Source organism: Podarcis liolepis (assembly GCF_965112155.1).
Source record: "Podarcis liolepis genome assembly, chromosome: 2".
NCBI lineage: Eukaryota > Metazoa > Chordata > Lepidosauria > Squamata > Lacertidae > Podarcis > Podarcis liolepis.
This window is the reverse complement of record NC_139555.1, coordinates 106,417,141-106,445,105: the sequence shown is the minus strand read 5'-3', so window position 1 is coordinate 106,445,105 and position 27,965 is coordinate 106,417,141. Positions and strand designations below refer to the sequence as shown.

General features: G+C 46.3%; 1 protein-coding gene across 1 annotated transcript in view; it reads right to left on the bottom strand.

Moving 5' to 3' along the window:
* The window catches only part of LOC310700909 (uncharacterized protein), a 42,449-nt gene extending 14,484 nt beyond the window's left edge, over nt 1-27,965 (bottom strand). Inside the window, exons 1-15 of the mRNA XM_083490861.1 lie at nt 27,873-27,965; nt 22,677-22,786; nt 20,374-20,418; nt 18,561-18,614; nt 16,765-16,818; nt 15,820-15,882; nt 14,822-14,893; nt 13,641-13,682; nt 11,500-11,556; nt 8,400-8,482; nt 6,107-6,215; nt 4,943-5,060; nt 3,232-3,420; nt 2,144-2,334; nt 247-1,144 (exon numbers count right to left, since the gene is read on the bottom strand). Coding sequence (XP_083346987.1) covers nt 247-1,144; nt 2,144-2,334; nt 3,232-3,420; nt 4,943-5,060; nt 6,107-6,215; nt 8,400-8,482; nt 11,500-11,556; nt 13,641-13,682; nt 14,822-14,893; nt 15,820-15,882; nt 16,765-16,818; nt 18,561-18,614; nt 20,374-20,418; nt 22,677-22,767 — 2,066 coding nt within the window. The 5' untranslated portion in view covers nt 22,768-22,786; nt 27,873-27,965. The remainder of the gene's footprint in view (nt 1-246; nt 1,145-2,143; nt 2,335-3,231; nt 3,421-4,942; nt 5,061-6,106; nt 6,216-8,399; nt 8,483-11,499; nt 11,557-13,640; nt 13,683-14,821; nt 14,894-15,819; nt 15,883-16,764; nt 16,819-18,560; nt 18,615-20,373; nt 20,419-22,676; nt 22,787-27,872) is intronic.

Genomic DNA, 27,965 nt, shown 5'->3' with positions numbered 1-27,965 from the left:
GCTCAGGCAAACACAGACCACTGAATGCATTACAACCATCTGCCACAGTTCAGGGGCAGGAGGTTCCTTGAAACTTGAAACTTCCAGTGAAGCTGATGAAATGAGCCCTGCTTCCTATCTCCCCCACTGAGGCAGCCCCAAAACGACAGTTGAGGGAGGAGGCAGCCTTGTGAAGCTTCCCTGCCAAATCAGAGTCGATGGAGCGATCTGTGGTTCACAACTCTCCCACTGAGTCTGTCTCCAAGCTAGTGACTTTCCACTTTGTACTCCAACAAGGACCAGAAGGTATTACTGCCACCTTTTGCCATTCTCACTGTCACTGTGGAGCCACCTGAGGTGCTGCAGGTTCCCTCCCAGAAACCGTCTTCACTCAGCCTCAGTGGGCGAGACTTTCCACATTCGACAGACACCCCATCTGCACCAGGCAGCTTGAGTTTGAACGTTACATCACGGTTGGCCAGCAGGACCCCGGCGAGAGGTGCCACCAGCTCAAAGGCATCCTCCCAGTTCGTGTAGCTTTGTGGGAAAACCGGCCACGTCACCTTCTTATTTGGGCAGGAGATGAGGTAGCTGAGGGCGCAGTGACTGCTGCCCGGGTCAGATGCTTTCTTTGCCCAGATGTGAAGAGCAAAGGCCCCTGCGTGAGGGAGATGTACCTTCAACTCAACCTTAGTGCCCCAGCGAGTCGTCCAGATGTGACGCCTCCGTACGGCCTCTGGCGTGCGGCTGGTATCTGAGTCCAGGGTGGCAAAGAAGTCCAGGTCACTCGTCCGAGTGAAAGTGACAACACAGCGGCCGTCGTCGGTGTGTATGACGGGGCTTTCGGGCAAAGCCTCCAGGATCCCCTTTTCCTCTGATGACCAGCTGGGCCCCACAGGATAGATGAGCGCTTTGGGCAAGCGGAAGCTCTTGTCCACAGATCGGCACACCAAGGAGTAGTTTAGAACGTGGCTGTAGTCCTCCTTGCTCTTGGAAGGTTTGGCGAAGATGTCCAAGCTATGAGTCCCCACCTCCTGAGGATACACTTCCACGGTCATCCTGTTCCTCTGCAGGGTCATGAAGCACTGCTCTTTTGCCCCATTGAGGTTGCAAAGGAAGAGGGTCGGAGAACAACTCTCAATGGAAACAGTTGCCTTGCCGTTTTCTGTGAAAGAAAAGTGAAAAGTTTCGAATTGTTGTTAATACTTGTTTAAAAGAGAAATGCTCACAAGGGCTGCAGGGGAGAGGAGGGGAAAGTTCTGTCGTGCAAGTGAGAGTTTGTTGTGCTGGTTTATGTTTATTTATTCTGTCATTCAGTAGGTCTTAGCAGAGTTTTATAATAATAATAATAATATTAATAATTTTTATTTATACCCCGCCCTCTCCAGCCAAGGCCAGGCTCAGGGCGGCTAACAAGCAATAATAAAAACAAGTTGAATGAATACAACTTAAAAACAAGATTAAAATACAACATTAAAATATTGAAACATTAAAATATTAAAATGCAGCCTCATCACAGGAGGAGAAAGAAAAAAGAAAGAGGGGGAGGGAATCAAACTGGCTCCAGGCCAAAGGCCAGGCGGAACAACTCTGTCTTACAGGCCCTGCGGAAAGAAATCAGATCCTGCAGGGCCCTGGTCTCATGAGACAGAGCGTTCCACCAGGCCGGAGCCAGAGCTGAAAAGGCCCTGGCTCTGGTTGAAGCTAATCTAACTTCTTTAGGGCCCGGGACCTCTAGGGTGTTGCTATTTATGGACCTTGAGGCTCTCCGTGGGGCATACCAGGAGAGGCGGTCCCGTAGGTATGAGGGTCCTAGGCTCTGCTGAAATATATATCAATATGTATTGCATGGGGATTGTCCAGATAGACCAGACACAATCCAGCTGCCTCACAATTGTTGCGTGAGGAACCTACGTGGCCCTCCAGCTGTTGTGAGACTCCAGCTCCCATCGGCCCCTGTTAGCATGACCAGTCGTCAGGGATGATGGGAGTTGTAGTCCAGCGACTTCTGGAGGTTCTCCGATCCACAGGTTCCCTCATCTCTGCTTCATAATAATGCAGTAGCGACTCATGTCATGGGGCACTTTGCCTTTGAAAAAACATGAGACGGATTGTCAGCGTAACTGTCAAAAACAACAAGACGGATGCTTCTGATTGACTTTACCTGTTTCGATGACTGACGTTGCCGTGGAGGTGCCTGTCAGTCCCACTGAATAAAACGCAGGCTTATACCACACATCGCGTTCAAACTGCTGCAGCGATAATGTCTGTTTCAGAAGCTGCCAGCTGTGGTCTTCTGGGAAGTGATCGTTAATAAACAGAGCCGGATGGGTAAGGAAGTAAAACTCATTGTACCTGCAAAAGGAGAAGGCAGAATTGTGCAGCATTTCATAAAATTGCCTCAGTCATCACCAGAGTCAAACTGGGAAAGTTACCTAAAGCTTAGTGTGGAATAATATCGGCCCAGTTCGTGTGTATAGCCAGGATTTAGATCACAGGGGCAGAATTGAGCTATCTGCGATGCAACTGGTCAGCTAGTTAAGTATTTTGATTTATTTACTTAATGGGGGGTCAGCTGCTCCCCTGCCTTTCCCCCCCCCCCCTTGGCTATGCCCATGGCACAGTTCCGATGTCAGGTTTAGCATGTCAAAAATGAGCCAAAGCCAGCCTCACATTCACACTCTCCTCCGCACTGCTGTGAAGAAACTAGATCCTGGTTCAGATTAATCAGTTTGTCTCACCCAAATCCATGCTTAATGTTAACAGCGGTTTGTTTGACAAGCCGTGGCTTATCCAGTTAGTTTGTTTAAACCAGCTTTCGTTAACATTGGGCACAGCTGAGGCTCTGCACACTGTGCTAAACCAGCCTTCCCCAATCTGATTCCTTCCAGATGTTGCTGAACTCTACATCCCATCAACCCCAGCTAGCATGAAGGATGATGGGAATTGTGGTCCAAAACAGCTGGAGGGCACTGGGTTGACGGAGACTGTTATGTTGCAACAACCTAGCTTCCATCATCACCAGGATAAGCATAATACTCTAGAACCACTCAAGGAGATAAATGAATGGTTGGTGGAGTTTCCATAATTTCCCCCATCACCATCGGCTTGGTTCTCATTGCAAATGGTCAGCCCTGTGGCCATCAAATCGCAAACAGACAAAATAAAAAGCCTTCTAAAAGCAGCAGAAATAAACTATACCTTCGCTGAGTCCCACACTGTCTTCAGGCTTTCTTTTGCCTAACAGCATACCTGAAAGTGAAGCTGTTCTTGCCATCATCCACATAGCCACTTCCCCATGTACTGTCCAAAAGGTGCCAGCTTCCATCCAGATGGACAGCATTCCAAGCATGATCACTCGCTCCCTTAAAGACGTTTCCTGGTTTGTACCCAGCCCCTTTGGCGTACCCTGACAACGTCTTGCACTGTATCCCTGCAATACTGAGGGGGGAAAGAGAGGTATTCAGGAACGCCATTTCACTGCTCTTTTGGGCTGGAATTGTCATTCATCCTTTTTGTTCTGTTTTCAGGGAGAAGCCAAACAACATTATTTCAAGCCCAATGCGTTTCAGATTGCATTTCATGCACTGACATAGAAGCTGTCGTCAGAAGCAAAATCTGGCAGCCTGAGAATCTCAGCTTACATTCTGAAGACAGACGGACAGAGAAATTTAGCTTAAGCTTTTAAGGTAGCACAGAGGGGCTTTAATACATGCAGGCAGTGAGAGTTTTGGATTTGATATCCCGCCTTTCACTCCCTTTAAGGAGTCTCCAAGCGGCTAACATTCTCCTTTCCCTTCCTCCCCCACAACAAGCACTCTGTGAGGTGAGTGGGGCTGAGAGACTTCAGAGAAGTGTGACTAGCCCAAGGTCACCCAGCAGCTGCATGTGGAGGAGCGGAGACGCGAACCCGGTTCCCCAGATTACGAGACTACCGCTCTTAACCACTACACCACACTGAGTGAAGGATGCTTGTTAGGGAGGGTGTGAAGCATAGGCGGGTTCCCACGAGGCAAGACACAGTGATAACAGCAAGAACCTTTATTGAATTAACAGAACTGGACAACAGGGGCAAAGCAACTGCTTATGTACATTTCTGAAGGCCTGGGCCACTCCCACTCCCAACGTGATTGGCTGTCTAAACTTCCAAGCTGCAAATCATAAGTCAGAGTTTAAAGGCCAATGTAAAAAGGTAAAGGACCCCTGACAGTTAAGTCCTGTTGCGAACAACTCTGGGGTTGTGGTGCTCATCTTGCTTTACTGGCCGAGGGAGCCGACGTTTGTCTGCAGACAGTTTTTCCGGGTCATGTGGCCGGCATGACTAAGCCACTTCTGGTGAAACCAGAGCAGCGCAAGGAAATGCCATTTACCTTCCCGCTGGAGTGGTACCTATTTATCTACTTGCACTTTGATGTGCTTTCAAACTGCTAGGTTGGCAGGAGCCGGGACCGAGCAATGGGAGCTCACCCAGTCACAGGGATTCGAACCGCTGACCTTCCGGTTGGCAAGCCCTAGGCTCATTGGTTTAGAACACAGCGCCACCCACGTCCCATGGCAGAAGCCGAAATCCTGAAATGATCTGTGATTGGATATCATGTATCAAATCAGAACACAGGGGTCAGAATCCTTAGTCCAGATTCAAGCTCAGGCAAACTGAATACATAACAGGGTGCATACAAGATTTCCAGCCCACCTGTGTTTTGGTCCTTCTTTCCATAATGGTGCATTAGAATATAAAATGCAAACTAAGAGAATATGGGCTGAATACCACTGAAAACAAGTTAATCATGAATTGATTTCAATGGATCTACCTCAATTACAATGCAAGCCTATATATCAAAATTTGCTTCAGGAGCATTCATAGTTTGGTGCTGGGTTAGGGAACCCGTGGCTCGCCATACCTCCCATCATCCTTGCCAAGTAACAACCGTTTGTCATGGAGACTGGGGCCAGTAGGAATTACCTGCACATTTCTTCAAAGAGCCCAGAATATCCAGCGCAAATGCCTTTTCCTGATCGAAGGACATCAGCTGCCTTACAAGACACCTTGTCAAGGTTATGGTAGCCTTCCACATCGTATTCTGGAGAAAAAAAGACATTTGTGAAATACCACCCCAAAGCGTGAATTGCAGAGTGAATAAGGGACTGCAACAGTTTCACTCGGAATGCAAACTTTGAGCAGAAGATCAGAGTGATTGATCAATTAAATGAAAATATTGTTACATGGGACGCGGGTGGAGCTGTGGTTTAAACCACTGAGCCTCTTGGGCTTGCCGATTGGAACATCGGCGGTTCAAATCCCCGCAACGGGGAGAGCTCCCATCGCTCTGTCCCAACTCCTGCCAACCTAGCAGTTTGAAAGCATGCCAGTGCAAGTAGATAAATAGGTACTGCTGCGGCAGGAAGGTAAATAGTGTTTCTGTGCGCTCTGGTTTCCGTCATAGTGTCCCACTGCACCAGAAGTGGTTTAGTCCTGCTGGCCACATGACCTGGAAAGCTGTCTGTGGACAAACGCCGGCTCCCTCGGCCTGAAAGCGAGATGAGCACCACAACCCCATAGTCGCCTTTGACTGGACTTAACCGTCCAGGGGTCCTTTACCTTTACCTGTTTACCTATTGTTACACGCCACCCCACCTTTAATGCACATTCAAGGCACATTCTTTCCCTCAAATAATTCTGGACACTGTAGAATACGCCTCACAGTTACAATTCCCAGCAACACTCAACACACCACAGTGCCCAGACTTCTTTGAGGAAAGGAATGTGCTTTGACTGTACCTAAACTGACTCTGCAGTCAGTTCTAAAGAAAAGCAACCACCAGCAGCACAAAGACTTCCTGCTCCTCTCACAGCATGCCAGCATGACCAGTGGTCAGGAATGATGGGAGTTGTAGTCTAACATTATGGCCACAGGTTCCCCACCCTGTTTCATAGCTTTCTCACTCCTGTGGGGCATCCACGCATCTATCAGCTGCAAGGCAGGCAGCACTTCCAAAGGAAAATCTCCCCCAGTATGGATGGAGATGCAGGGCTAGGGGAAAGCTTTACCTGTGGAATGCCTGTCCGTTGTGATGTTGTCAGAAGCAAAGAGGCACAAGCATACAAAAAGTTGTCACCGCCACCTACCTATGTGGCGGCAAATCCACATCCAAATGGCTCGGACTTTCTCCAGGTCACTGTGGGCTTTTTGGAGCAAGACGCTCACCAGGTTTGCCACGCTATTCCTGACGTTTACCTGTTTCAGAAAAGGGAATAGATTCAGTAGCTTTTGATATGAGAAAGGGGTACCCAGTTCCATTTTTCTATCTAAGGCAACCACCTGTTTAAATAAAGCCTAGGGTGCAATCCTACATGCACTGACAAGGGTGTCAGTCTTTTTTCGTTTCTTTTTTTACATTTCAAGGTCATCCTATTTAATTTGCGCTTTCCAAAATGATAAACAAACTGAAACAGAGCAATCTTTCAAAATCTGCCCTGCTCTGGATGTTGCAGTACAGCTCTCCAGATAGGAATGTCTGCAAAAACATATGTACATGTAATAAATATGCATGCAAGGTAATATGTGCATAAGAACACATTGTATTAGGGGAAACGCTTTGCAAAATTCAGTACATTAGGAGGAATTTGCATTAGATTGCTGATGAATTTTCCGAGCAGGTGTCGGTCTTTTTGAACTCAGTGGAGCTTACTTCTGAGTAAAACTGCACAGAACTGCACATTAAGAATTGTTCTGAAGGGAGAAGCATGCATAATCTTTTCCAGGGCACACGGGCATGCCATTCCCACAATCTTTTACTGAAATTCAAATCCCCTTTGTGCCGGGCAATGGGTGGTGGTCTTGGATTTGGCAGAAGTGCTGACTTCTACTGGTGGAGAGAGATGCCAGCCTCCATCCACCAATTCAGAGCAACCTGTTCCACCTGTGGGTGGGCAAAACTACAGCCAGCAGGGCATACTGAGAGCCAGGGATGTCTTACCCACGGACGCTAGGGGTGCGGGGCGCCCAGGCGCCAGGCTCTCAGGGGCGCCAGGCCAAGAGTCAGGGGCCCAAGAGTTGAGTCTGGGGAAGAGCCTGCCCATTGGTCAGAGTGCCACGGTGGGCTCTTCTGCTGTGGGGGGCTCTGTGCTGCGAGTTTGGGGGTGACCGAGCCAGGGAGACGCTGAGGCAGCCGGCTGGCTCCTCCCTCCTAATCTCCTGGGACTGGGCAACCTGGGGGGGGCACCGGGCAGATCTTTGCACCCCGGCACCGCATATGCTTAAGACAGCCCTGCTGAGAGCAGGGAGGGCGAGGGGCTGAGGCAGCCCAGGATCCAGAGCCGGCCCTACTGTTGTCACCAGGCAGAAGTGTGAAATCTGGGGTGGACTGCTGTGCTGCCACCACCAACAATACATATTGATTGTACACCAGTTTAATTGTCATGAGTTCCTTCAGAGATTCCTCACATCGGCACTGATAATTGCTTGTTAATGACTGCTAGCCAGAGTTCTCTGAGGAGAGGGAATGGCTGCTAAACTGTGGTTGTTGACTCTAATCTTATTTAACTTTTGATTTATCTCTTGAATTTTAATAGCAAAGGAGCAGCCAAGGTAATGCCATCCCAAAATAGCTAAGTATGAAATGTTTAAAGCACATCTCTCCGCCCCAAAAAAGAATCCTAGGAACAGTGGTTTGTTACAGGTTCTGGGAATTGCAGCTCTGTAGGGTTATGATAGTTTCCAGGATACTTTGGTGTATTTATATAGTGCGTATGTAAGGTAAAAGGTAAAGGACCCCTGGACGGTTATGTCCTGTCAAAGGTGACTGTGGGGTTGCAGCGCTCATCTCGCTTTCAGGCGGAGGGAGCCAGCATTTGTTCACAGACAGCTTTCCGTGTCATGCGGCTAGGAGGACAAACCGCTTCTGGCACAACGGGACACCGTGACAGAAACCAGAGCGCACAGAAACGCTGTTTACCTTCCCGCCCCAGCGGTACCTGTTTATCTACTTGCACTGGTATGCTTTCGAACTGCTAGGTCATCACAAACTGGGACAGAGCGATGGGAGCTCATCCTGTTGTAGGGATTTGAACCACCGACCTTCTGATGGGTAAGCCCAAGAGGCTCAGTGGTTTAGACCACAGTGCCACCCACATCCCCATAGTCACCTTTGACTAGACTTAACCATCCAGGGGTCCTTTACCTATGGTGCATATGCAGCCTAGATAAATAGGCGCTCTGTTGTGTCTGTCCATCATGTGGGAAACAGGAGCTGGGTCTTGCGACTCATGATGTTTCCCATTGGGAACGGAGGGTTTCCTCCTATCAGGAGAGCACATGTGAAGGCACTCTCAGATTCCAAATCCACATGGAAAAGGATCTCTGCATCCCAGCAAATTCCATACAGGAGTATTATTCCACCCTGTAAAAAAGATTGCATACCTTTGATGCATAGGCATCCAGTTCCTTAAACTGTGTCAAGTCGATTGGTATTGTTTTCAGACTGGATTTATCCCACGGGTAATCTAGGAACAAACATGGAAAAGCTCTACCTCTCTTTCAAATCAGAACCAGTGAAGGCGGTGAATGTCCCGTGTGAGTGTCTGGAGGCAGTTGGAGGATGGATGGCAGCTAATGGATTGAGGTTGAATCCTGACTAGACAGAAGTACTGTTCTTGGGGAATAGGGGGTGGGCTGGTGTGGAGGACTCCCTGGTCCTGAATGGGGTAACTGTGCCCCTGAAGAACCAGGTGTGCAGCCTGGGAATCATTTTGGACTCACAGCTGTCTATGGAGGAACAGGTCAACTCTGTGTCCAGGGCAGCTGTTTATCAGCACCATCTGGTACGCAGGCTGAGACTCTACCTGCCCGCGGACTGTCTCGCCAGAGTGGTGCATGCTCTAGTTATCTCTCGCTTGGACTACTGCAATGCGCTCTATGTGGAGCTACCTTTGAAGGTGACCTGGAAACTACATGTAAACAGGACAGGAAAATTGGCTTCCAGGTGGAGAAATCAAAACTAGAAACAGAACTGTTAGAACCCAATACTAAGAATTTGTCAAGAATGTATAACTTGTTGCTGAAATGGAATACACAAGATGAAACAGTTAAATCAGCCATGATTAAGTGGGCACAAGACATTGGTCATAATATTATGTTTGCTGACTGGGAACAGTTGTGGACCACCGGTATAAAATTTACGGCATGTAATGCCTTAAGAGAGAATATTATGAAAATGATTTACAGGTGGTACATGACCCCAGTCAAGCTAGCAAAAATCTACCATTTGCCTGATAATAAGTGTTGGAAACGTAAAGAAACTGAAGGTACTTTTTATCACCTTTGGTGGACGTGCCCGAAGATTAAGGCTTTCTGGGAAATGATATATAATGAAATGAAAAAGGTACTTAAATGTACTTTTTCCAAGAAACCAGAAGCCTTTCTCTTGGGCATTGTCAGCCAATTGGTGTCAAAGAAAGACAGAACTTTTTTATGTATGCCACTACAGGAGCAAGAATTCTCATCGCAAAGTATTGGAAGACACAGGATCTACCCACTCTGGAAGAATGGCAGATGAAGGTGATGGACTACATGGAACTGGCAGAAATGACTGGCAGAATCCGTGACCAGGGGAAAGAGACGGCGGATGAAGACTGGAAGAAATTTAAAATATAGCTCAAGAAATATTGTAAAATTAATGAATGCTAAAATGTTGAGGTTTTAGAAAAAAGGGGGATTACAGCTGTAAAAGATTAAGTAAAGGAAAAGAATAAGGGAAAATTTGATAAAATCAAGGGGCAGGATTTGCTGAAACAAATTTGGAAATTGGGATGCAGAAAGGGGAGGTATGGGGAAGTCGGTGAAGTAAGGTTTAAGAAAAAAGAATTCGAAATTATACGTGTTTGTTTATGTGTTTGTTTGTTTTTATTGTGTAATGTTTGTGTTTATAAAAATTGTGAAAAACCAATAAAAAATTTATTTTAAAAAAAAGAAACTCGCTTCACACCAAAACCTCTGTCTTTTAACCCTAGCAGGTAGCGTAACAGTGACACAAACAGGACTGCATGAAGTAATGGACAAAATGTACCCACCCACCCACATGCCACATATAATAGAAACGCCATTCCGCTTGCCGGAACCAAACACTGGTGATGAGACAGAATGCTCCACCGTACCTGAGGAGAGCAGGCTAACTTAGAGGAAGCAGGGCAGGCTGCATTAGCATGTACAGAGATGCCCAACGACATCTCACTCATTCTTCCCATTCCCAAGCATCTGATGCCTGAGGCGGCACCTTGCTCTGTCTAATGGTAGGGTCGGCCTTGGTGGCCAAGGTACAGTGTGGTTAATATTCCCCATGCAAACCTTGTTCCTAGAAGACCTCAAGTGGTTGTGGATGGGCTCAGCTAAGATATATAAGAAGTGTGGGGGGACTTTGGCCTGCCAGAAGCTGCTGAACTACAACTACCATCATTCCATGGCCACTGGCCACCCTTTTGGGGGCTGATGGGAATCGTAGTCTAACAATGCCACTACCGATCTTCAGGAGGGGGTGGGGTTGCGGGCTAACGACCCCACCCACGCTCCCGCGGGGCTGGCTCCAGCCTCGTGGGAGCCAGGGATTCCCTCAATTTGCATACCCACGCACCGCCAGCCAATCGGCTGGCGGCGGGGGCGGGCCGTCTAGGGCCATTTAAGGTCAGGGCAGCCCTCAGCTCGCCCCTTTTCCCCTCTTACACAATGCGGTTGAAGCTGCTGAACTACAACTACCATCATTCCATGGCCACTGGCCACCCTTTTGGGGGCTGATGGGAATCGTAGTCTAACAACACCTGGCGAGCTAAAGACTCCCCACACCAAATACAGTGGTACCTCGCATTATGAACAGTCCTGCTTACGAACGCTTCTGGTTACGAACTCCACAAACCCAGAAGTAGGTATTCCGGGTTGCGAACTTTGCCCTGGAATACAAACACAATCTGCTTCCGGGGCCGCAGGAGGCCTATGTAAGGAATGCACGCTTCGGGTTAAGACCGCTTCAGGTTAAGAACGGACTTCCAGAACGAATTAAGTTTGTAACCTGAGGAACCACTGTATACAGGATACAGGCCAGCAGGCAAATATAACAAACAACTTATAAAAGGCAAAAGATTTATGCGATCTGAAGAGAAAACATTCATACAGGAAGAGAAAATTCTTACAGGAAGAATTAGAAATCAGGAAGAGGAGGTCTTTAATAAAGAACGGGAAAGGTTTATAATTTACCGTATTTGAAAAGCTATTGTAAACAATTATGGTACATATATTAGTAGGATTGAGAGAAAACTTGTGTAAAAATTTGAACTATGGATTGAGAAAGGATTTATAAAAACAGAGTTATGAAATAGATAAGAGGGGGAAATCATTGCATTAAGATCCACAAGGGGGGTGGGAGGGAAGTCAAAATGGATTATATGTTTATGTATTTAATTCATTTGTTTATGTAAACTAGAAAATACAAAAATAAAATTTATATATATAAATAAAAACAACTTATATTTACCATACAGAACTTGTCCCTTAGACGGCCTTGATCCCTTTTCTCCATCATCCTGAAACCCTGCAAAATGGTTATTGCTGGGATGAGACAATATGTACATTCAAACGTATTTTGCAACATTCATCATTCCTGGCTATTAGTCATGCTGGCCGGGAAACAATGGGAAACAATGGGAGCCCAACAACATGCATACAGCCACAGATACCACGATATATTGCTCTTAGGTAAAGGTAAAGTGTACCATTAGGTCCACTCATGGCTGACTCTGGGGTTGTGGCGCTCATCTCACTTTATTGGCCGAGGGAGCCGGCGTACAGCTTCCGGGTCATGTGGCCAGCATGACAAAGCCGCTTCTGAAGAACCAGAGCAGTGCACAGAAATGCCGTTTACCTTCCCGCCGGAGAGGTACCTATTTATCTACTTGCACTTGACGTGCTTTCGAACTGCTAGGTTGGCAGGAGCAGGGACCGAGCAACGGGAGCTCACCCCGTCGTGGGGATTCAAACCGCCGACCTTCTGATTGGCCAGTCCTAGGCTCTGTGGTTTAACCCACAGCGCCACCTGTTGTCAGTGTAATTTTCATAGCTGCCCATAAAACAGGGGTCAGCAAGGTTTATCTTGCCTGGGCCGGAGCGGTCCTGTCAAGATCCCTTCGTGGGCTGTATATGTGAGAGCGTACGCCTGTGATTTTCAGCGTCTGTGCATGCACAGACACAATTTCCAGCATCTGCGTCTGCACAGACACGATTTCCGGCGCCACGGAAGCGAGGCCCCGCACCGCGCTGTGTCGGGTTAGTGCAGTGCGCAAGCGGTCAACTCATTTCGGGGGCGGCTTGTGGGCCAGTCAAACGGCCTCCGCAGGCTGCTTCCGGCCCATGGGCCATAGGTTGCTGACCCCTGCCTTAAAGCAATGATGCAGAAGCTGCTGCCCCCTAGAGGCTGCTAGGTTACTAACTCCCACCAAACCCAGCCAAAATGGGGGAAGGCAGTCTTCCAGTTTGGATGCTCATGAGTTCTAGTGTTAAGGGAGATGGAGGGAAAACACAGCCAAAGGGGACTCGCTCCACCCCTTTGATTCAGTACAATCACTGCTCTGAATTCTGCCTTTAGGGAGTGGGCCATAGCTCACTGCTGGAGCATCTGCTTTGCAAGCAGAAAGGCCCGGGTTCAAACTCAAACATCTCCTGGAAGTGCTATGAATGTCTCCCACCTGAAATGCCGGGAGGCTGTTTGCTGGTCAGTATCAACAATACCTGGTCTAGATGAACCAATGATCTGACTGAGGGCTCATTTGCATTTCCACTTGTCCCATGGCTGTAAAGCATGGGTCTGAGCGGTCTCCCACTGTTCCATTGCTTTTGAGGCATGGCTCTGAGCAGTTTTCTGTTTGCCCTATCACTTTCCCCAGGAAAACCTGCTCTTTAGTGCTGAATCGGAGCAAACATCAATCTGTAGAAAAGCCTGTTGACGTTTGCTCCAATTCAGTGGTAAAAAATGGGTTTCCCAGGGAAAGTGGCAGGGAGCAAACAGAAGTGTGAACAACCCTCGATATAAAATAGCTGCTATTATTATTATTATTATTATTATTATTATTATTATTATTATTATTATTATTATTTTATTTTATTTTGACAAAGAAATAATCATAAATAAATAATAAAATTGTGCACCCCACCACCAAGACCACTCCATTGTAACTATCCAACCTCCCAAAATTTCAACACCTCTTGCGATGGTTTGACCCCTTTCCGTTTTAACAGTCCAAATTCTACAAACACCTTCCATATTTCCTCAAAATCATATCTCCTGCATATTCCACATCTTACCTTAATGGCACATGTTAATTTATCATTAACAGCTGTACCCCACACCTCTTTATACCATTCTTCCATTTTATATTCTGCTTGCCCCTTCCATCTCCTAGCTACCATAATTCGTGCAGCTGTCAATAAATATGTAAGCAAGTCCTTCATAGCCTGTGAACCTTCTACCCCATCGTAAACTAATAATAATGCTACCTCTGGACTTTTGGTCAGCTTTAACCCAGTGATTTCTGTTATCTCCTTAAACACCCTTTGCCAGAAGCATTGTCCATATTTACACCCCCGCCACATGTGAACCTAAGTCCCATTTGCAGCCCTTACCTTCATTGTCCTTCCCTGTCCACTCAGGAAATACCTGGATTCCTGCAACACCAGGAGCACACATGCACACAAAGAATGAGTTACAAAAAAATAAATAAATCCATAGGAACACAAGGTGGAATAATACATTATAGGATTGGGGTTTATTTTGCAATTTAATCTCTATTAATTTTTCAATATTAAGTCCCTTCACCACATAGACAAAAACAGATGCCATCAAATACAAAGAAAATGTTACATATAAAATAAAATTCTTCCATATGTTCAGACTTCCATCGTCCTCAGGATGGGTCCTTCGTTTCCTTGTTGACTGCATATTTCTATACTCTTTAACTTAACACAAATTATCCATGATCTTTGTAGCATATTACATTGCAGAAGTTAATCAAAGCATGTCGAAGATTTTGTATGAGAACAATGTTCTTTCAAATATAATCTGAATAAGTCTTTGTTAAACTGTTGGTTTGTCTGGTTCCTAATTTTTCCTGTCATCTTTCCCTATTCTACATATTCAAGTACTTTCACCTGCCCTCCATTTTAGTTGGTATTTTATCTGCCTTCCAACATTTAGCTATTAAGATTCTTGCAGCGGCAGTTGCATACATGAATACGTTTCTCAGCTCTTTAGGAATATGGGGGGGGGGCATGTATTTTAGGTGTCCATCTTTGGGTCCTCTGCCTGCCTGTGGTTTTATATCTTTAAAATGAGATTCTAAGGACAGGGAGGCTGCGATCAAGTCTCTTGGTTAAGCTCATAGCTCTAGCCAAAGCTGTTTAGCACACCTGTGCATGTCTAAAAAGTACGGGTCACTTCTTGCTTCCAGAAGGTTACAGAAGATGCAGCACTTACGAATACCGTATTTTTCGCTCTATAACATGCACCCGACCATAACACGCACGTAGTTTTTAGAGGAGGAAAATCCGTAGGCATGCCACCCGTAGGCATTGCCTCCATAACACGCACAGACATTTCCCCTTACTTTCTAGGAGGAAAAAAGTGAGTGTTATGGTGCAAAAAATACAGTATGTCATCCTCAGTGTTCTTTGATCTGCCACACTCACTACAGCATCCTTTAATTCACATTAAAGCAGCTCAGGTCGGAGGAAGCTGAAACATTTTCCATAAATAATAATAATAATAATCTGTTTTCTTATGCATTGTAACATAGAAACGGACCTACCTTTTCTGAAGGAGAACTTCTTTTTGCTCCGCGATGTGCTGTGTCTCGGATGTATTTCCACAGTGATTTGATCTGGAGAAAAACAAACAACGAGAACTTGCAAACAGAGGTATCAAGTCAACTACACAGTAAAAACATGCAAAAGTGGTAGGAAAATGAATGTCCCTCTTGCTGCTTTTAAGGTTGGTGGGGTGGGAAACTTGCTTTGTACCGGATGAAATGGTTTGCTCTTTCTTACGGGTTTTGAAATAATCGAATATTCATTTTTAAGAGGTAGCATGTTAACCCTCTGGGTTTCGGATTATGAAGCCCTTGCGCAGGCTCCATATCACATATCAAAGGTGACATAAGCAAAATAAATCCAGATTGCAGAAAAGTAGCCCTGAAGAACCAACAGTCAGGAAATGATGGTGCCAGAGAATACTGAAAAATCAGAAGCTGAAAATATTCAATGCACACCCTTTAAAAAGGTGTCGTGTACTGAGTTGAATAGGGTCCAAAATGCAGCAGTCTGATTGGTCCTAGAACAATAGGGTCCAAAATGCAACAGTCCGACTGGTCCTAGAACAATAGGATCCAAAATGCAGCAGTCTGATTGGTCCTAGAACAATAGGATTCAGAATGCACAGTCTGATTGGTCCTAGAACAATGCAGCAGTATGATTGGTCTGCAGGAGCCACCCAATCCAGCTCCAGATGGAAGTGAATCCACAACCTGATTGGCCTACAGGAGAATTTCGGAATTAGCCAATCATGTGTAGCCCATTGTGTAAATAATGTGTAAACTTTGAGGGGACTTCCATTCCCTCCTCACCACTATGAGCTGAATAAAGAGCATGAAATCCACTCTCGACTCCGAGTATATTTCAAAAATATTGTTGTTGTTGTTACTACAATTGGGCTTTTCTTTCAAACCAAGCTCCTTAGCAAGATTTCCTTAGCAAGATCACTCTTACAGCCATTGCAGTCAATGTTATCAACATTCACCGGCTGACATACTTTGTTTAGGCTCATAGGTAACACCCGGCAGATGATCCTCATTGTGCGTTTCAGCTGCCTGGCCTGTTTAAAGAACAAAGAGAGCATCTCAGAGACTGGAAAAAAAAATTTAAAGCATATGTTGCATAATTTATATCATAAAATTTACACACAGTTTCATTACCGCATTTACGCAAATTAATGCGCCATCTAATCTAATGCGCACCCTAATTTTCACAACAAAGTTTGGCCCAAAAAAGGTGTACATTACATTTGAGTAAATACGATATAAATAAATAAAACCATTCAAAGTGGCGTATACCTGAAAAGGAACCCACAAGGGATCTCATCAAATGCTCTGAGCCTAAAGCAGATCCAAATATTCAGGAAATCTGAAAGTTAAGTGAAGCCTCTGCGTTAATAGGGCTGGATTTGCAGACTGAAATCTGCATACATAGCTGTCAACTTTTCCCTTTTCTTGCGAGGAATCCTATTTGGAATAAGGGAATTTCCCTTTAAAAAAGGGAAACGTTGACAGCTATGGTGGAAGATGCTCCTTCAGGTTTACTGAAGACACGTAGTTGCTTCTACTTGAATCCTTAATGGTGCTCCAAGCGAGGCCTCCCCATAAGATCTCAACAAGTGAGAGGCGACCCCTTATTTATTTAGTTAGTTATTTAGTAAGTACACGCATGTGCCAAATGCACACCTTTCATTTCTCCCGGAACTCGAGGCAGCATACATAGGGAATTCCCTGGAAGCCTCCCGTCCAGGCCTGACTGGACCCAAACCTGCTTGGCTTCAGCAAAGGTGGCTGCGTCATCGGTCTTCTCAACCTGCCCTGGCATCTGAGGGAAAGGCTCTCAGGTCATCAGACATGCACAGCTACAACATGGAGTCGCGGTAGACAATTTGCCCCCCAAAGAAGGCTTTACAGTTGATGGTTAAACAGCAAACCACTCTCACCTGTGATTCTGGGATTCTCGCTTATTTCTTGACCCGTTCCTTCTTCGGCTCGAGCTGTTGGAAATATGACCCGCCATGATCAATACCATACCTGAAGCATGCAACCAAGCCCATGTCCATACAGTGGTGCCCTGCAAGACGAATGCCTCGCAAGACGGAAAACTCGCTAGACGAAAGAGTTTTCCGTTTTGGAGGTGCTTCGCAAAATGAATTTCCTATGGGCTTGCTTCGCAAGACGACAATGTCTTGCGAGTTCCTGCTGGTTCCCCCCCCCTTTTTCTAAGCCGCTAAGCCGCTTATCAGCTGATCCGATAAGCCAATAAGCCGCTAAAAGCCGCTAATAGCGCTAATCCGCTAATCCGTCAATGGGCTTGCTTCGCAAGATGAAAAAACTGCTAGATGAAGAGAATCACAGAATGGATTCTTTTCGTCTTGTGAGGCACCACTGTATGTTAGCTCAGAGTACCTCACCAGCCGCAGCACTAAAGTCTGCGGAGGTTATTTTGGGGGAGATCATTTCATATGTTTATCCCACTAAGTCCAGGATGGGGAACCTGCAGCCCTCCAGATGTTGCACTGCAACTCCTATAATCTCTGACCATGCTAGCCAGAACTGATGAGTACTGGATGCCCAACAACACCTGGAGGGTCACAGGTTCCTCACCCCTGCTCTTTGCTTCCCAAAAACTGTCTGCAAACACCCCCACTGGACATGGAAGAGGAGTGGCCTAGGGAGGCTGCACGACCTATTATTTTTAACTCCCAACAGTGCATACTGGACGCTTCCTGGTAAGGGTGTGAGCCCAGTCATAGCCCATATACTTCTTTCACTACTTCCCATTTCCTCCGAGGGAAATTGAGAAAACCATATGCAAGTCAGCCTGCCCACTGCTTATAGTTTAGTTGGTGGTACCTCGGGTTACATACGCTTCATGTTACAGCCTCCGCTAACCCAGAAATATTAGCTCGGGTTAAGAACTTTGATTCAGGATGAGAACAGAAATTGTGCTCCGGCGGCGCGGAAGCAGCGGGAGGCCCGGTTAGCTAAAGTGGTGCTTCAGGTTAAGAACAGTTTCAGGTTAAGAACGGACCTCCAGAAGGAATTAAGTACTTAACCCGAGGTACCCCTGTATATTCCTACAAATCCTGCCATCTTCCATTGTATGGACATGGTAAAGGTAAAGGACCCCTGGACAGTTAAGTCCAGTCAAAGGCGACTATGGGGCTGGAGCGCACATCTCACTTCAGGCCAAGGGAGCCGGCATTTGTCCACAGACAGCTTTCCAGGTCATGTGGCCAGCAGGACTAAACTGCTTCTGGTGCAACAAGAGACCATGATGGAAGCCAGAGCGCACGGAAACGCTGTTTACCTTCCCACCACAGTGGTACCTATTTATCTACTTGCACTGACTGCTAGGTTGGCAGGAGCTGGAACAGAGCAATGGGAACTCACCCCGTTGCGGGGATTCGAACCACCAACCTTTCAATCGGCAAGCCCAAGAGGCTCGGTGGTTTAGACCACAGCACCACCTGCATCCCTGGTCGTGGACATGGCCAAGGCAGCATAGACATTGCTGAGACAGGAGTGCAAACAAGCTGGGAACATGGGTTTGGGAGAGCACAACTTTCCTGGTGATTCTCCTGCCATGGGATGCCCAAAATCTTCCTGACGCAGTGCACGAGGAGAAAAACTCTCCAGCAAGATCTAGGCCATTACACATGCACAGACATAACAAGGAACTAACTGTGGCATCACGGGGCAAAACTGGCCAACTAAATTGACCCATTTCTCTCACCAGCTAATCTGCGCTGTCTGTTTGATTGCTGCACCGCCCCTTCTTCTACTTGATCTGTTGGAAAAATACAATTCATCATTACTGCTCTGGCTTGTATTGTGCCTGTCTTTTTCACATGTGTGCGGGGGGGCAGGGGAAAAGGGAAGCTTTTGTTGGGGAAATTGTTGGAATTCCTGCTCCATGACTGCAGTCATGGGATTTTTGTCTTTCACACGACGGTATATGTTTTGACTCCACAGAGTGGGAAGTGACAGAGACAGGATGTTTGTGTTCCTGTGTTCCATGAAGTGGGACTGTTGTCCTTTGTTCTTTTCCTCTTTGCTGTCTGATGCTAGAGAGAGAGGGAGCCATGTTGCAGTGCTCCGTGTGTGTTTATATGTAAATAAAGTAGATTAGCCAAAATGCCGAGTTGCTGAGGTCTGTCACGCAACTGCGCAAACTCTATGGATCCCTAAGTGTGCCAGTGTCGGTTGGCATCGCGCTGTGATGTTCGGGCTGAAGAAAGCTTTTGAAGCTCCCGAACAATCGACCAGGAGGGAGAGAACATGCCAGTCGGGAATGTGTCTCTGCCAGGGTCCTACTCGAGTGTAGGCTGAACTCCTGACAGAAATGACACCTGAATTTGGGAATAACTTATGACTGAATCCCAAAAGGTGGCATGCCCCTAGGGGTCCATCCTCTCTGCCACCTCCACCACCGGTGGAGAAGCTGTAGCGGCAGCAGCTTCTGGAAAGTTCTAGAGATATCTCTGGGGAACCTGCTGCTGCTTTGCAGCTGCTGCCATACAACCCAGGTAAGGGAGGCTTTGGTGAGGGTCCTCAGCTGCAGGGCAGTGGGACCAGATAGGCTGAGATCACTCCCTCACTCTTCAGAGATAATTAAGTAAAAACTGGTTCACACAGAGTCTGAGACCCCAGAGGTGTGTGTTCAACTTTTACATCCAGCTCCAATATTCCACCCACTCAGCTGCAACCATTAGATAGAACTTTATACAGTGGTACCTCAGTTTTTGAATGTCTCTGTTGACGAACATTTCGGTTTACAAATGCCGTAAACCCAGAGGTAAATGCTTCGGTTTTTTAACATGCCTCGGAAGTCGAACATGCCACATGGCTTCCGCTGGGTGCAAGATCCAGAGGTCTAGCTGTTGACCATTGAGTTTTTGTTTTTCAAACGTTTCAGAACTCAAACGGTCTTCTTGAACGGATTACGTTCAAAAACCGGGGTTGTTGTTTAGTCGTTTAGTCGTGTCCGACTCTTTGTGACCCCATGGACCAGAGCACGCCAGGCACTCCTGTCTTCCACTGCCTCCCGCAGTTTGGTCAAACTCATGCTGGTAGCTTCGAGAACACTGTCTAACCATCTCGTCCTCTGTCGTCCCCTTCTCCTTGTGCCCTCCATCTTTCCCAACATCAGGGTCTTTTCCAAGGAGTCTTCTCTTCTCATGAGGTGGCCAAAGTATTGGAGCCTCAGCTTCAGGATCTGTCCTTCCAGTGAGCACTCAGGGCTGATTTCCTTCAGATTGGAGAGGTTGGATCTTCTTGCAGTCCATGGGACTCTCAAGAGTCTCCTCCAGGACCATAATTCAAAAGCATAATTCAAAAGCATAATTCAAAACCGAGGTACCACTGTACAAGTTAGACCGCAGGCTGTTACCCGTGTTAATCTATGAACATCTTACATCAAATTTGGTTAACAATCGGTGAATAGAAATGAAGGCCCAAGGATGCAAGTGGTTCTCCCAGCAGCAGTGTTTACACTGATCCAAAGTATGACAAGAAATAAACGGAATAGGATTTTGATATTCACTCACCAAGGGAGTCAGGCTGCCCTTTATCCTCTTCACTCGTTGCAAAGCCTACAGAAATATCATTATTACAAAAAGACACATAGGAAACATGCCTGACGGTCAATAGCTCTCTTCTTCAGGTCTACCTTCTCCTTCTGTCCTAATTCCCTCCCAGAGGAGGGTTGGAAATGATGTTATCTGGATTGGAGTGAGTGAAAGGCAGAAATTCCAAAACAAAGGACTGGCATAGAAGCAGCAAAAGTCCCTTGCTTTGCATTCTTGGGTATTCTCGAATAATTTGGCAGCGGTTTTACGAGGAGTGATTCTGAGGCAAAAGGTGTGCTGCAAGTCTGGAAACCGACACACAACCTAAGCACAAATTACATAAATATATAGGCTTAAATGTCTGTCTGTATGTCTATAACAAATATATATTATCTTGCTAAATGAAAAGGTTGTAAGAACAACGTCACTCTGTTTTCATCGGCTGTTTTCCAAGGCAGAGACAGGGTAAGGTTGCTCTGAGAAAACAATGTGGGGATTTTAGTTCTCTGGTGATGGGCAGATGGGAAGGAAAAGGAATTGGGGAAAGGCATGTGGAGCAGGCTAGGAATAAAGGGAGCATTTGGAGGAAATTTTATATATATATATATATATATATATATATATATATATATGCAGGTTTTGGTGTCTTCGGGTGTCTTCCCGTGTAAGAGTTGGGGTGTCTAGGCGACGTTTCGACGAGGTCTCACTCGTCATCTTCAGGCTGGTGCTTACGGCTTCTTGTTACTGGAACAGAGCAGGATCTCAGTGTTTGAGTTCCTATAAATACTGTTGAGGGGGTGTGGTGTATTCTGGGCAGAGAGGAAGTTCCCAGGATAGTGTGACTTTTCTTCTTTTGTTCCTTAATTACTTGAGGGATATCTTGAGTGATTTCTTGAGTGATATTCTGAGTACCACTTAGGAGGGTCATTAAGAGTGGATTAGTTGCTAAAGCTTTCGTGTCTTGACCTCTTGAGCTTGTGAAGAGTTTTTCTGAGAAGATGGCTGTACTGCACTTAGTTGTGCTCTGGCTTGGCTTCGTGTATAGGGGCGAGCTGTGGTTTTGTGCCCTGTGCCAGTCAGATCTGTGTAGGGATTGCAGGGGGGTGTAGCATCCGGAAGTGCCACTATGGTTTGGCTACTGGATGGTGTCTGTAATTTATCTGTGGAGAGGGTCTGGGTTTGGGTCTGGTGTGGTTGATTGGTGATGGCGTTCTGTGTGCCTCTGGTTCTGGTGTCGGTTTTTGTGGGGAGGGCTAATTTCCAGATGTGGAAATTAGCCCTCCCCACAAAAACCGACACCAGAACCAGAGGCACACAGAACGCCATCACCAATCAACCACACCAGACCCAAACCCAGACCCTCTCCACAGATAAATTACAGACACCATCCAGTAGCCAAACCATAGTGGCACTTCCGGATGCTACACCCCCCTGCAATCCCTACACAGATCTGACTGGCACAGGGCACAAAACCACAGCTCGCCCCTATACACGAAGCCAAGCCAGAGCACAACTAAGTGCAGTACAGCCATCTTCTCAGAAAAACTCTTCACAAGCTCAAGAGGTCAAGACACGAAAGCTTTAGCAACTAATCCACTCTTAATGACCCTCCTAAGTGGTACTCAGAATATCACTCAAGAAATCACTCAAGATATCCCTCAAGTAATTAAGGAACAAAAGAAGAAAAGTCACACTATCCTGGGAACTTCCTCTCTGCCCAGAATACACCACACCCCCTCAACAGTATTTATAGGAACTCAAACACTGAGATCCTGCTCTGTTCCAGTAACAAGAAGCCGTAAGCACCAGCCTGAAGATGACGAGTGAGACCTCGTCGAAACGTCGCCTAGACACCCCAACTCTTACACGGGAAGACACCCGAAGACACCAAAACCTGCATTCCTGTACCCGTGAAAATCTACGAAAGCAAATATATATATATATATATATATCACTATTCGTAAAAATTATCAGAGTGTTTACAACAATTACACGTAAAACCATACAATGAAGACCATATAAAATGTTAAAACCAGTCACCGGCTATTATGCATTTTACTCACAGGTGAGCAGGCTCATAGAATTAAAGGCGCAATTCTGGAATTAAATCTTCATTTCCTCTTGGCTGCCCTTTAGACAGCAACTTCCTCAGAGCAGGACCTGATTTGTTGTGCAACTCTACACGTTCAGAAGTAATTCTCATTGAGTTCACTGAGTAAGGTGTGTAAGACTTTCTCCCATGCACATGGGTTATTAACGCTCAAGTTACACTTCCTACTTACACAAGTAGCAGAGATAGAAGGGCAGCAGCGGGAAGCAGAAGATTGCCAGCAGGATCTGCTGAGTGCGAGATAAACCATCATGAAAGGCCATTATTTCCTTGGATGTTCAGCTGAAAGAAATGGCAGTGAAATCTATTTCTTTACCAAAATATTTACAAATTGACAGTTGACATCCTGGCACTGCAGACCTCATGATATTAGAGTGGCGGAATACAGATATTAGACAGGTGGAATACAGACGGACAGATAGACATGGTTGTTCTCTTCAAATGACACCTGAAGGGCTGCCATGCAGATTTCATGCCAAAAATATGTTGTGAGTGGAAATGGCAGGGAAACAGTTTTCGGCTAAGCATCAGGAGAAGTGTCCTAATGGTAATACCAAATGCCTTGGTTCTCAAACGCCAAAAACCTGGAAGTAAGTGTTCCGGTTTTCAAACGTTTTTCGGAAGCCGAACGTCAGATGCGGTTACCAGCTATTGTTTCCAGGGCACCTGCACCAATCAGAAGCTGCGCCTCGGTTTTCAAACATTTCGAAAGTCAAACGGGCTTCCGGAACGGATTAAGTTTGGCATTTTTGTTTTTTCTATTTTGTGTTTTTGATTTTGAGGCTTTTTCGGTTAATTTGTTTTTGTGACTGTGTAGAACCCAGTTCAGCTACTGATTGATTGATTGATTGATTGATTGTGTGACTGGAAATGGATAAAAGCCCTCCCATCCAAACAATGACTATCATCAGTGCAGGTAAGAAAAATAATTGAATTCAATTTTTATCATCTACAATACTGTCTTATTTATTGTACAGTACAGTGCATTGATTATTGTTTTTATTTTATGGATCAGTGATCTCGTTAGATAGTAACATTCATGTTAAGTTGCTGTTTTTGGGGTTGTTTTTAAAAGTCTGGAACAGATTAATCCATTTTGCATTACTTTGTATGGAAAAGCACGCCTTGGTTTTGGAACGCTTTGGTTTTGGAACGGACTTCCGGAACGGATTAAGTTTGAGAACTAAGGTACCACTGTAGCTGTTTGACAGTGGAACAGATGGACTTGGGAAGCTAAGCAGAAACTGAATCACTATTTGCCAGGGATGCTGTAGTTACATTCTGCCTTCCAGATCTTGCATTGAGCTGGTTTATAAGTTTCCCCCATTTCGCCTCAGCCTGCTTGTTATGTATTCAGTGGTCTGTGCTTGCCTGAGCTTGAGTCTGGACTAAGGATTCTGAGCTCCTGTATTCTGATTCAATACATGTTGTCCAATCACAGAACATTTCAGGATTTGGGCCTCTGCCATTGGCCCTTGAATTCTAGAGTCACGATTCGCAGTTTGGAAATGTAGACAGCCAATCACGTTGGGAATGGGAGTGGCCCAAGCCTTCAGAAACGTATATAAGTAGTTGCTTTGCCTCTGTTTCCCAGTTATGCAGTTCAAGAAAGGTTCTTGCTGTTATCGCTGTGTCTTGCCTCGTGGGAACCCACCTACACTTCGCTGCTGGCCAGGGCAAACACAATGTCCTGCAGGCTGATCATTACCACAACGGATAGCACACAGAACCTTTTCCCTAGCGCGTGCAAGTTTTCTCCCTGCGGGGAGACTGGGTCACTTTGGGGACCCTCTCCCTAGGCAAAGCAGATATGAGTCGCGATTCCCACCCTGTCTGGTCTGCAGCTAGCCAGCCTCAAGCCAGAAAGGCTCTTCTGATTCTGCTGCGTTCCGCTGGAAAGGCAGACCTGCGCTGAGTGAGCCCTGTCAGGCAGCAGGATTGGCACCCGGAACACATGGGGGAGGGGATGAGCCTGATAAGAGAGTTTGCCCATCATATCAGGAGGCACACAGAACCAAAATAATAATAATAATAATAATTTATTATTTATACCCCGCCCATCTGTCTGAGTTTCCCCAGCCACTCTGGGCGGCTCCCAATCAGTGTTAAAAACAGTACAGCGTTACATATTAAAAACTTCCCTGAACAGGGCTGCCTTAAGATGTCTTCTGAATGTCAGGTAATTATTTATCTCTTTGACATCTGATGGGAGGCCGTTCCACAGGGCGGGCGCCACTACCGAGAAGGCCCTCTGTCTGGTTCCCTGTAGCCTCACTTCTCGCAATGAGGGAACCGCCAGAAGGCCCTCGGCGCTGGATCTCAGTGTCCGGGCTGAATGATGGGGGTGGAGACGCTCCTTCAGGTATACAGGACCGAAAAATAAACTTACTGTTTATTTTTCTTATAAAGGTAAGGTAAGGTAAAGGGACCCCTGACCATTAGGTCCAGTCGTGGCCGACTCTGCGGTTGCGGCATTCATCTCGCTCTATAGGTCGAGGGAGCTGGCATTTGTCCACAGACAGCTTCCGGGTCATGTGGACAGCATGACTAAGCCACTTCTGGCGAACCAGAGCAGCGCACAGAAATGCCGTTTACCTTCCTGCCGGAGTGGTACCTATTTATCTACTTGCACTTTGACGTGCTTTCTAACTGCTAGGTTGGCAGGAGCAAGGACCGAGCAACAGGAGCTCACCCCGTCACGGGGATTCGAACCGCCGATCATCTGATCGGCAAGCCCAAGAGGCTCAATGGTTTAGACTACAGCGCCACCCGCGTCCCCCCATAATAATGCAGTACCTTATAAAGGTACTGCATTATTATTATTATTATTATTATTATTATTATTATTATTATTAAATTTGTGTACTGCCTTCATCCATAGATCTCAGGCCAGTTCATAACATAAAAATACAATACAAAAAAACACAAGATACATAATAAAAACAAGAACAAAAAAACTCCCACAAACCAATAACACCCCCTCCCACAAACACTTTTAAAAGGGGTATAAGTTGAAGAGGAGTGTTTTTGCCTGGTGCCTAAAGGTGTATGTAATGAGTATGGGTTGCTCGTGCATAAGTTGCCGCCTCTCCTGGCTATGTTGCCTGGTTAAACTTTTCTGTCTGGACAGCCCTTCACTTCGTGGCTGCCTCAGTCACTAGCAGAATCCATCAGTGGGCATTTCTTAAACCTTTTCCAACATAAAAGTTGTTTGACGCCAAGTCTCCTCCTACTCTCCCTGCACGGAAGTCTTCTGCGCAGGGAGGGCCTGGGTAGCGGAGGACCTGTGCTCTCCCCACTGGTGTCCGGTGAAGAGTCCTGGAGCCCTCTCGCCGATTCCCCCATCTGCCCCCCTTTATCCCTGATGTTGCGCTGATTTGCTTCCCCATATGTGGAGCTGCCTCTCTCCCTGTGGGGCCCTTCTCCAGCATCATTTGAGAGCCTTCCCTCCGCCTCTAGCTCCGATGTCAGTTCCCTGACAGTGTATGATGAAGGTGCCAGCCAAGCATTCCACAAACAGGGAGCCACTGCAGATAAGGCCCAGTCTTGTGTTGCCACCTTTTGGCCCTCTCGTGGCACACAAAGAAGGGCCTCTGAGGTTTAATTCAGGGTCCGGGTAGGTTCACATGGTGAGAGATCCTTCACGTCTTTGCTTTAGGAAAGAGGTACATGGAGACCCCCTCAGCTCAGTTCCAGCATTTTTGATTATTGTGGTTATAGGTTAAATAAAAGGGCCACTGTCCTGAAAATGCAGTTGGGCCTATTGTAGCTTTGCAAATCAGCCCACAAGTGAGGTGGGAGGGAACTTTGATCTTTCAAATTTCAGCGGCGCTCTGTGCAAGGTCAAAATCCAGCAGCTCCCTGCCTCACCTTCCGCTCTGCTCAATTCACTACATCATAGTTGCGGCACCCTGCAGTGTCCCCCTTGGCCTGATGCCCAGTGTGGCAGAACTGGCCGCACTGCCCTAGATCATAGCTGTCAACTTACAGATTTGAAAATAAGGGACCAGCAGCCTCAAAAATAAGGGATTTTCCGAACACAGGTATGTTCAACTTCTGAGCCCCTCCGAGCCGAAGGCAGAAAGCCCAGCCAGCAGCCAAACAAAGCCTCAAGCGGTGGTTCCCACAGCGCACCAACCCGGCAAAGGGGATGCAGCAAGGAAAACCACTGACACCTCTCCGCTGGGAAGCTCTGAGCAAAGGCAAGTCCCCAGGCAACACGGCCGACTTGATCGGCACAAGGCATGCAAGCTCCACCCCCCAGTTGTTCTTAGACTCCTTACTGGGTGAGCAACGCAGCCAAGCAACACAGTTGGAGCCTCCCTTCTCCCTGGCCAGCAGGCAGGGAGGGAGAGGAGCTGCTTCCTTTGAAACCCGGGAAATATAAGGGACATCATCAATAAGGGACAGCAGCGGGACACAGCACTGGGATAAAGGACTTTCCTGCCAAATAAGGGACGCTTGACAGCTATGCCCTAGATCTGCCTCTGCCACAAGTTACTAGTCCTCAACATTTCACTTGCTCACACTGACCTCCTTTAGGTACCCATGTCCTTGTTTTATATCTATCTATCTATCTATCTATCTATCTATCTATCTATCTATCATCTATCTATCATCTATCTATCTATCTATCTATCTATCTATCTATCTATCTATCTATCTATCATCTCTATCATCTATCTAGCTATCTAGCTATCTATTCAGTGCTTTTTTTCTTTAAAATGTTTAAGGGTACCCTCATTTTCTTACTCATATTTAAATACTGCCCCTCAATGAGGCCAAACTTAGATTCACAAAATGTTTAGGGGTATGTGTTCCCCTGCGTTCCCCCCCCCTGAAAAAAAGCTCTCTGTCTCTCTCATCTATCTATCTATCTATCTATCTATCTATCTATCTATCTATCTATCTGTATTTCTTTCAGTAGAAGCGGAAAGTACTGTAGCAGGAAAAAAGATAACCTATGTGATATATTAATTCAGCTTTTAAATCCATTGTATTTTCAGACACAGTCAGGTTTATTAAGGTGAATGAATAGGGCCTGCCAAAAGGGCCCGAGAGCATAAACTCACCACTGCCCTTACCTGCTTTTCTTGCCATTCCCATCCATCCCTCACCGTTCATTTGTACTGTGTAAAACTGGAGAGGAACACTCTGGAGAATTCACTGAACTGTTATTCTGTGACCTGAAAAGTTCCCTCCAGGGGCTGGGCCTGGAATGAGCTTCTGCTTGCTAACTCTCCTAGGATTCCGGTCTGCCAGGCTTACCAGTTCCTGGTAAATAGACACTCCATGGACCAGTCCTTTGCTTCATTTCACAAACCCTGCTTTTGTAAGAGGCCCAAACAAATCAAGACGCTCTGGTTACCTTTTCGGCATAGATGCTCAGCAGGGACGTCCAGGTAATGATTCTTCTCCTTTGGAGAAAAAGTTATACCTGAAGGAAAGACTGTTTGTTTCT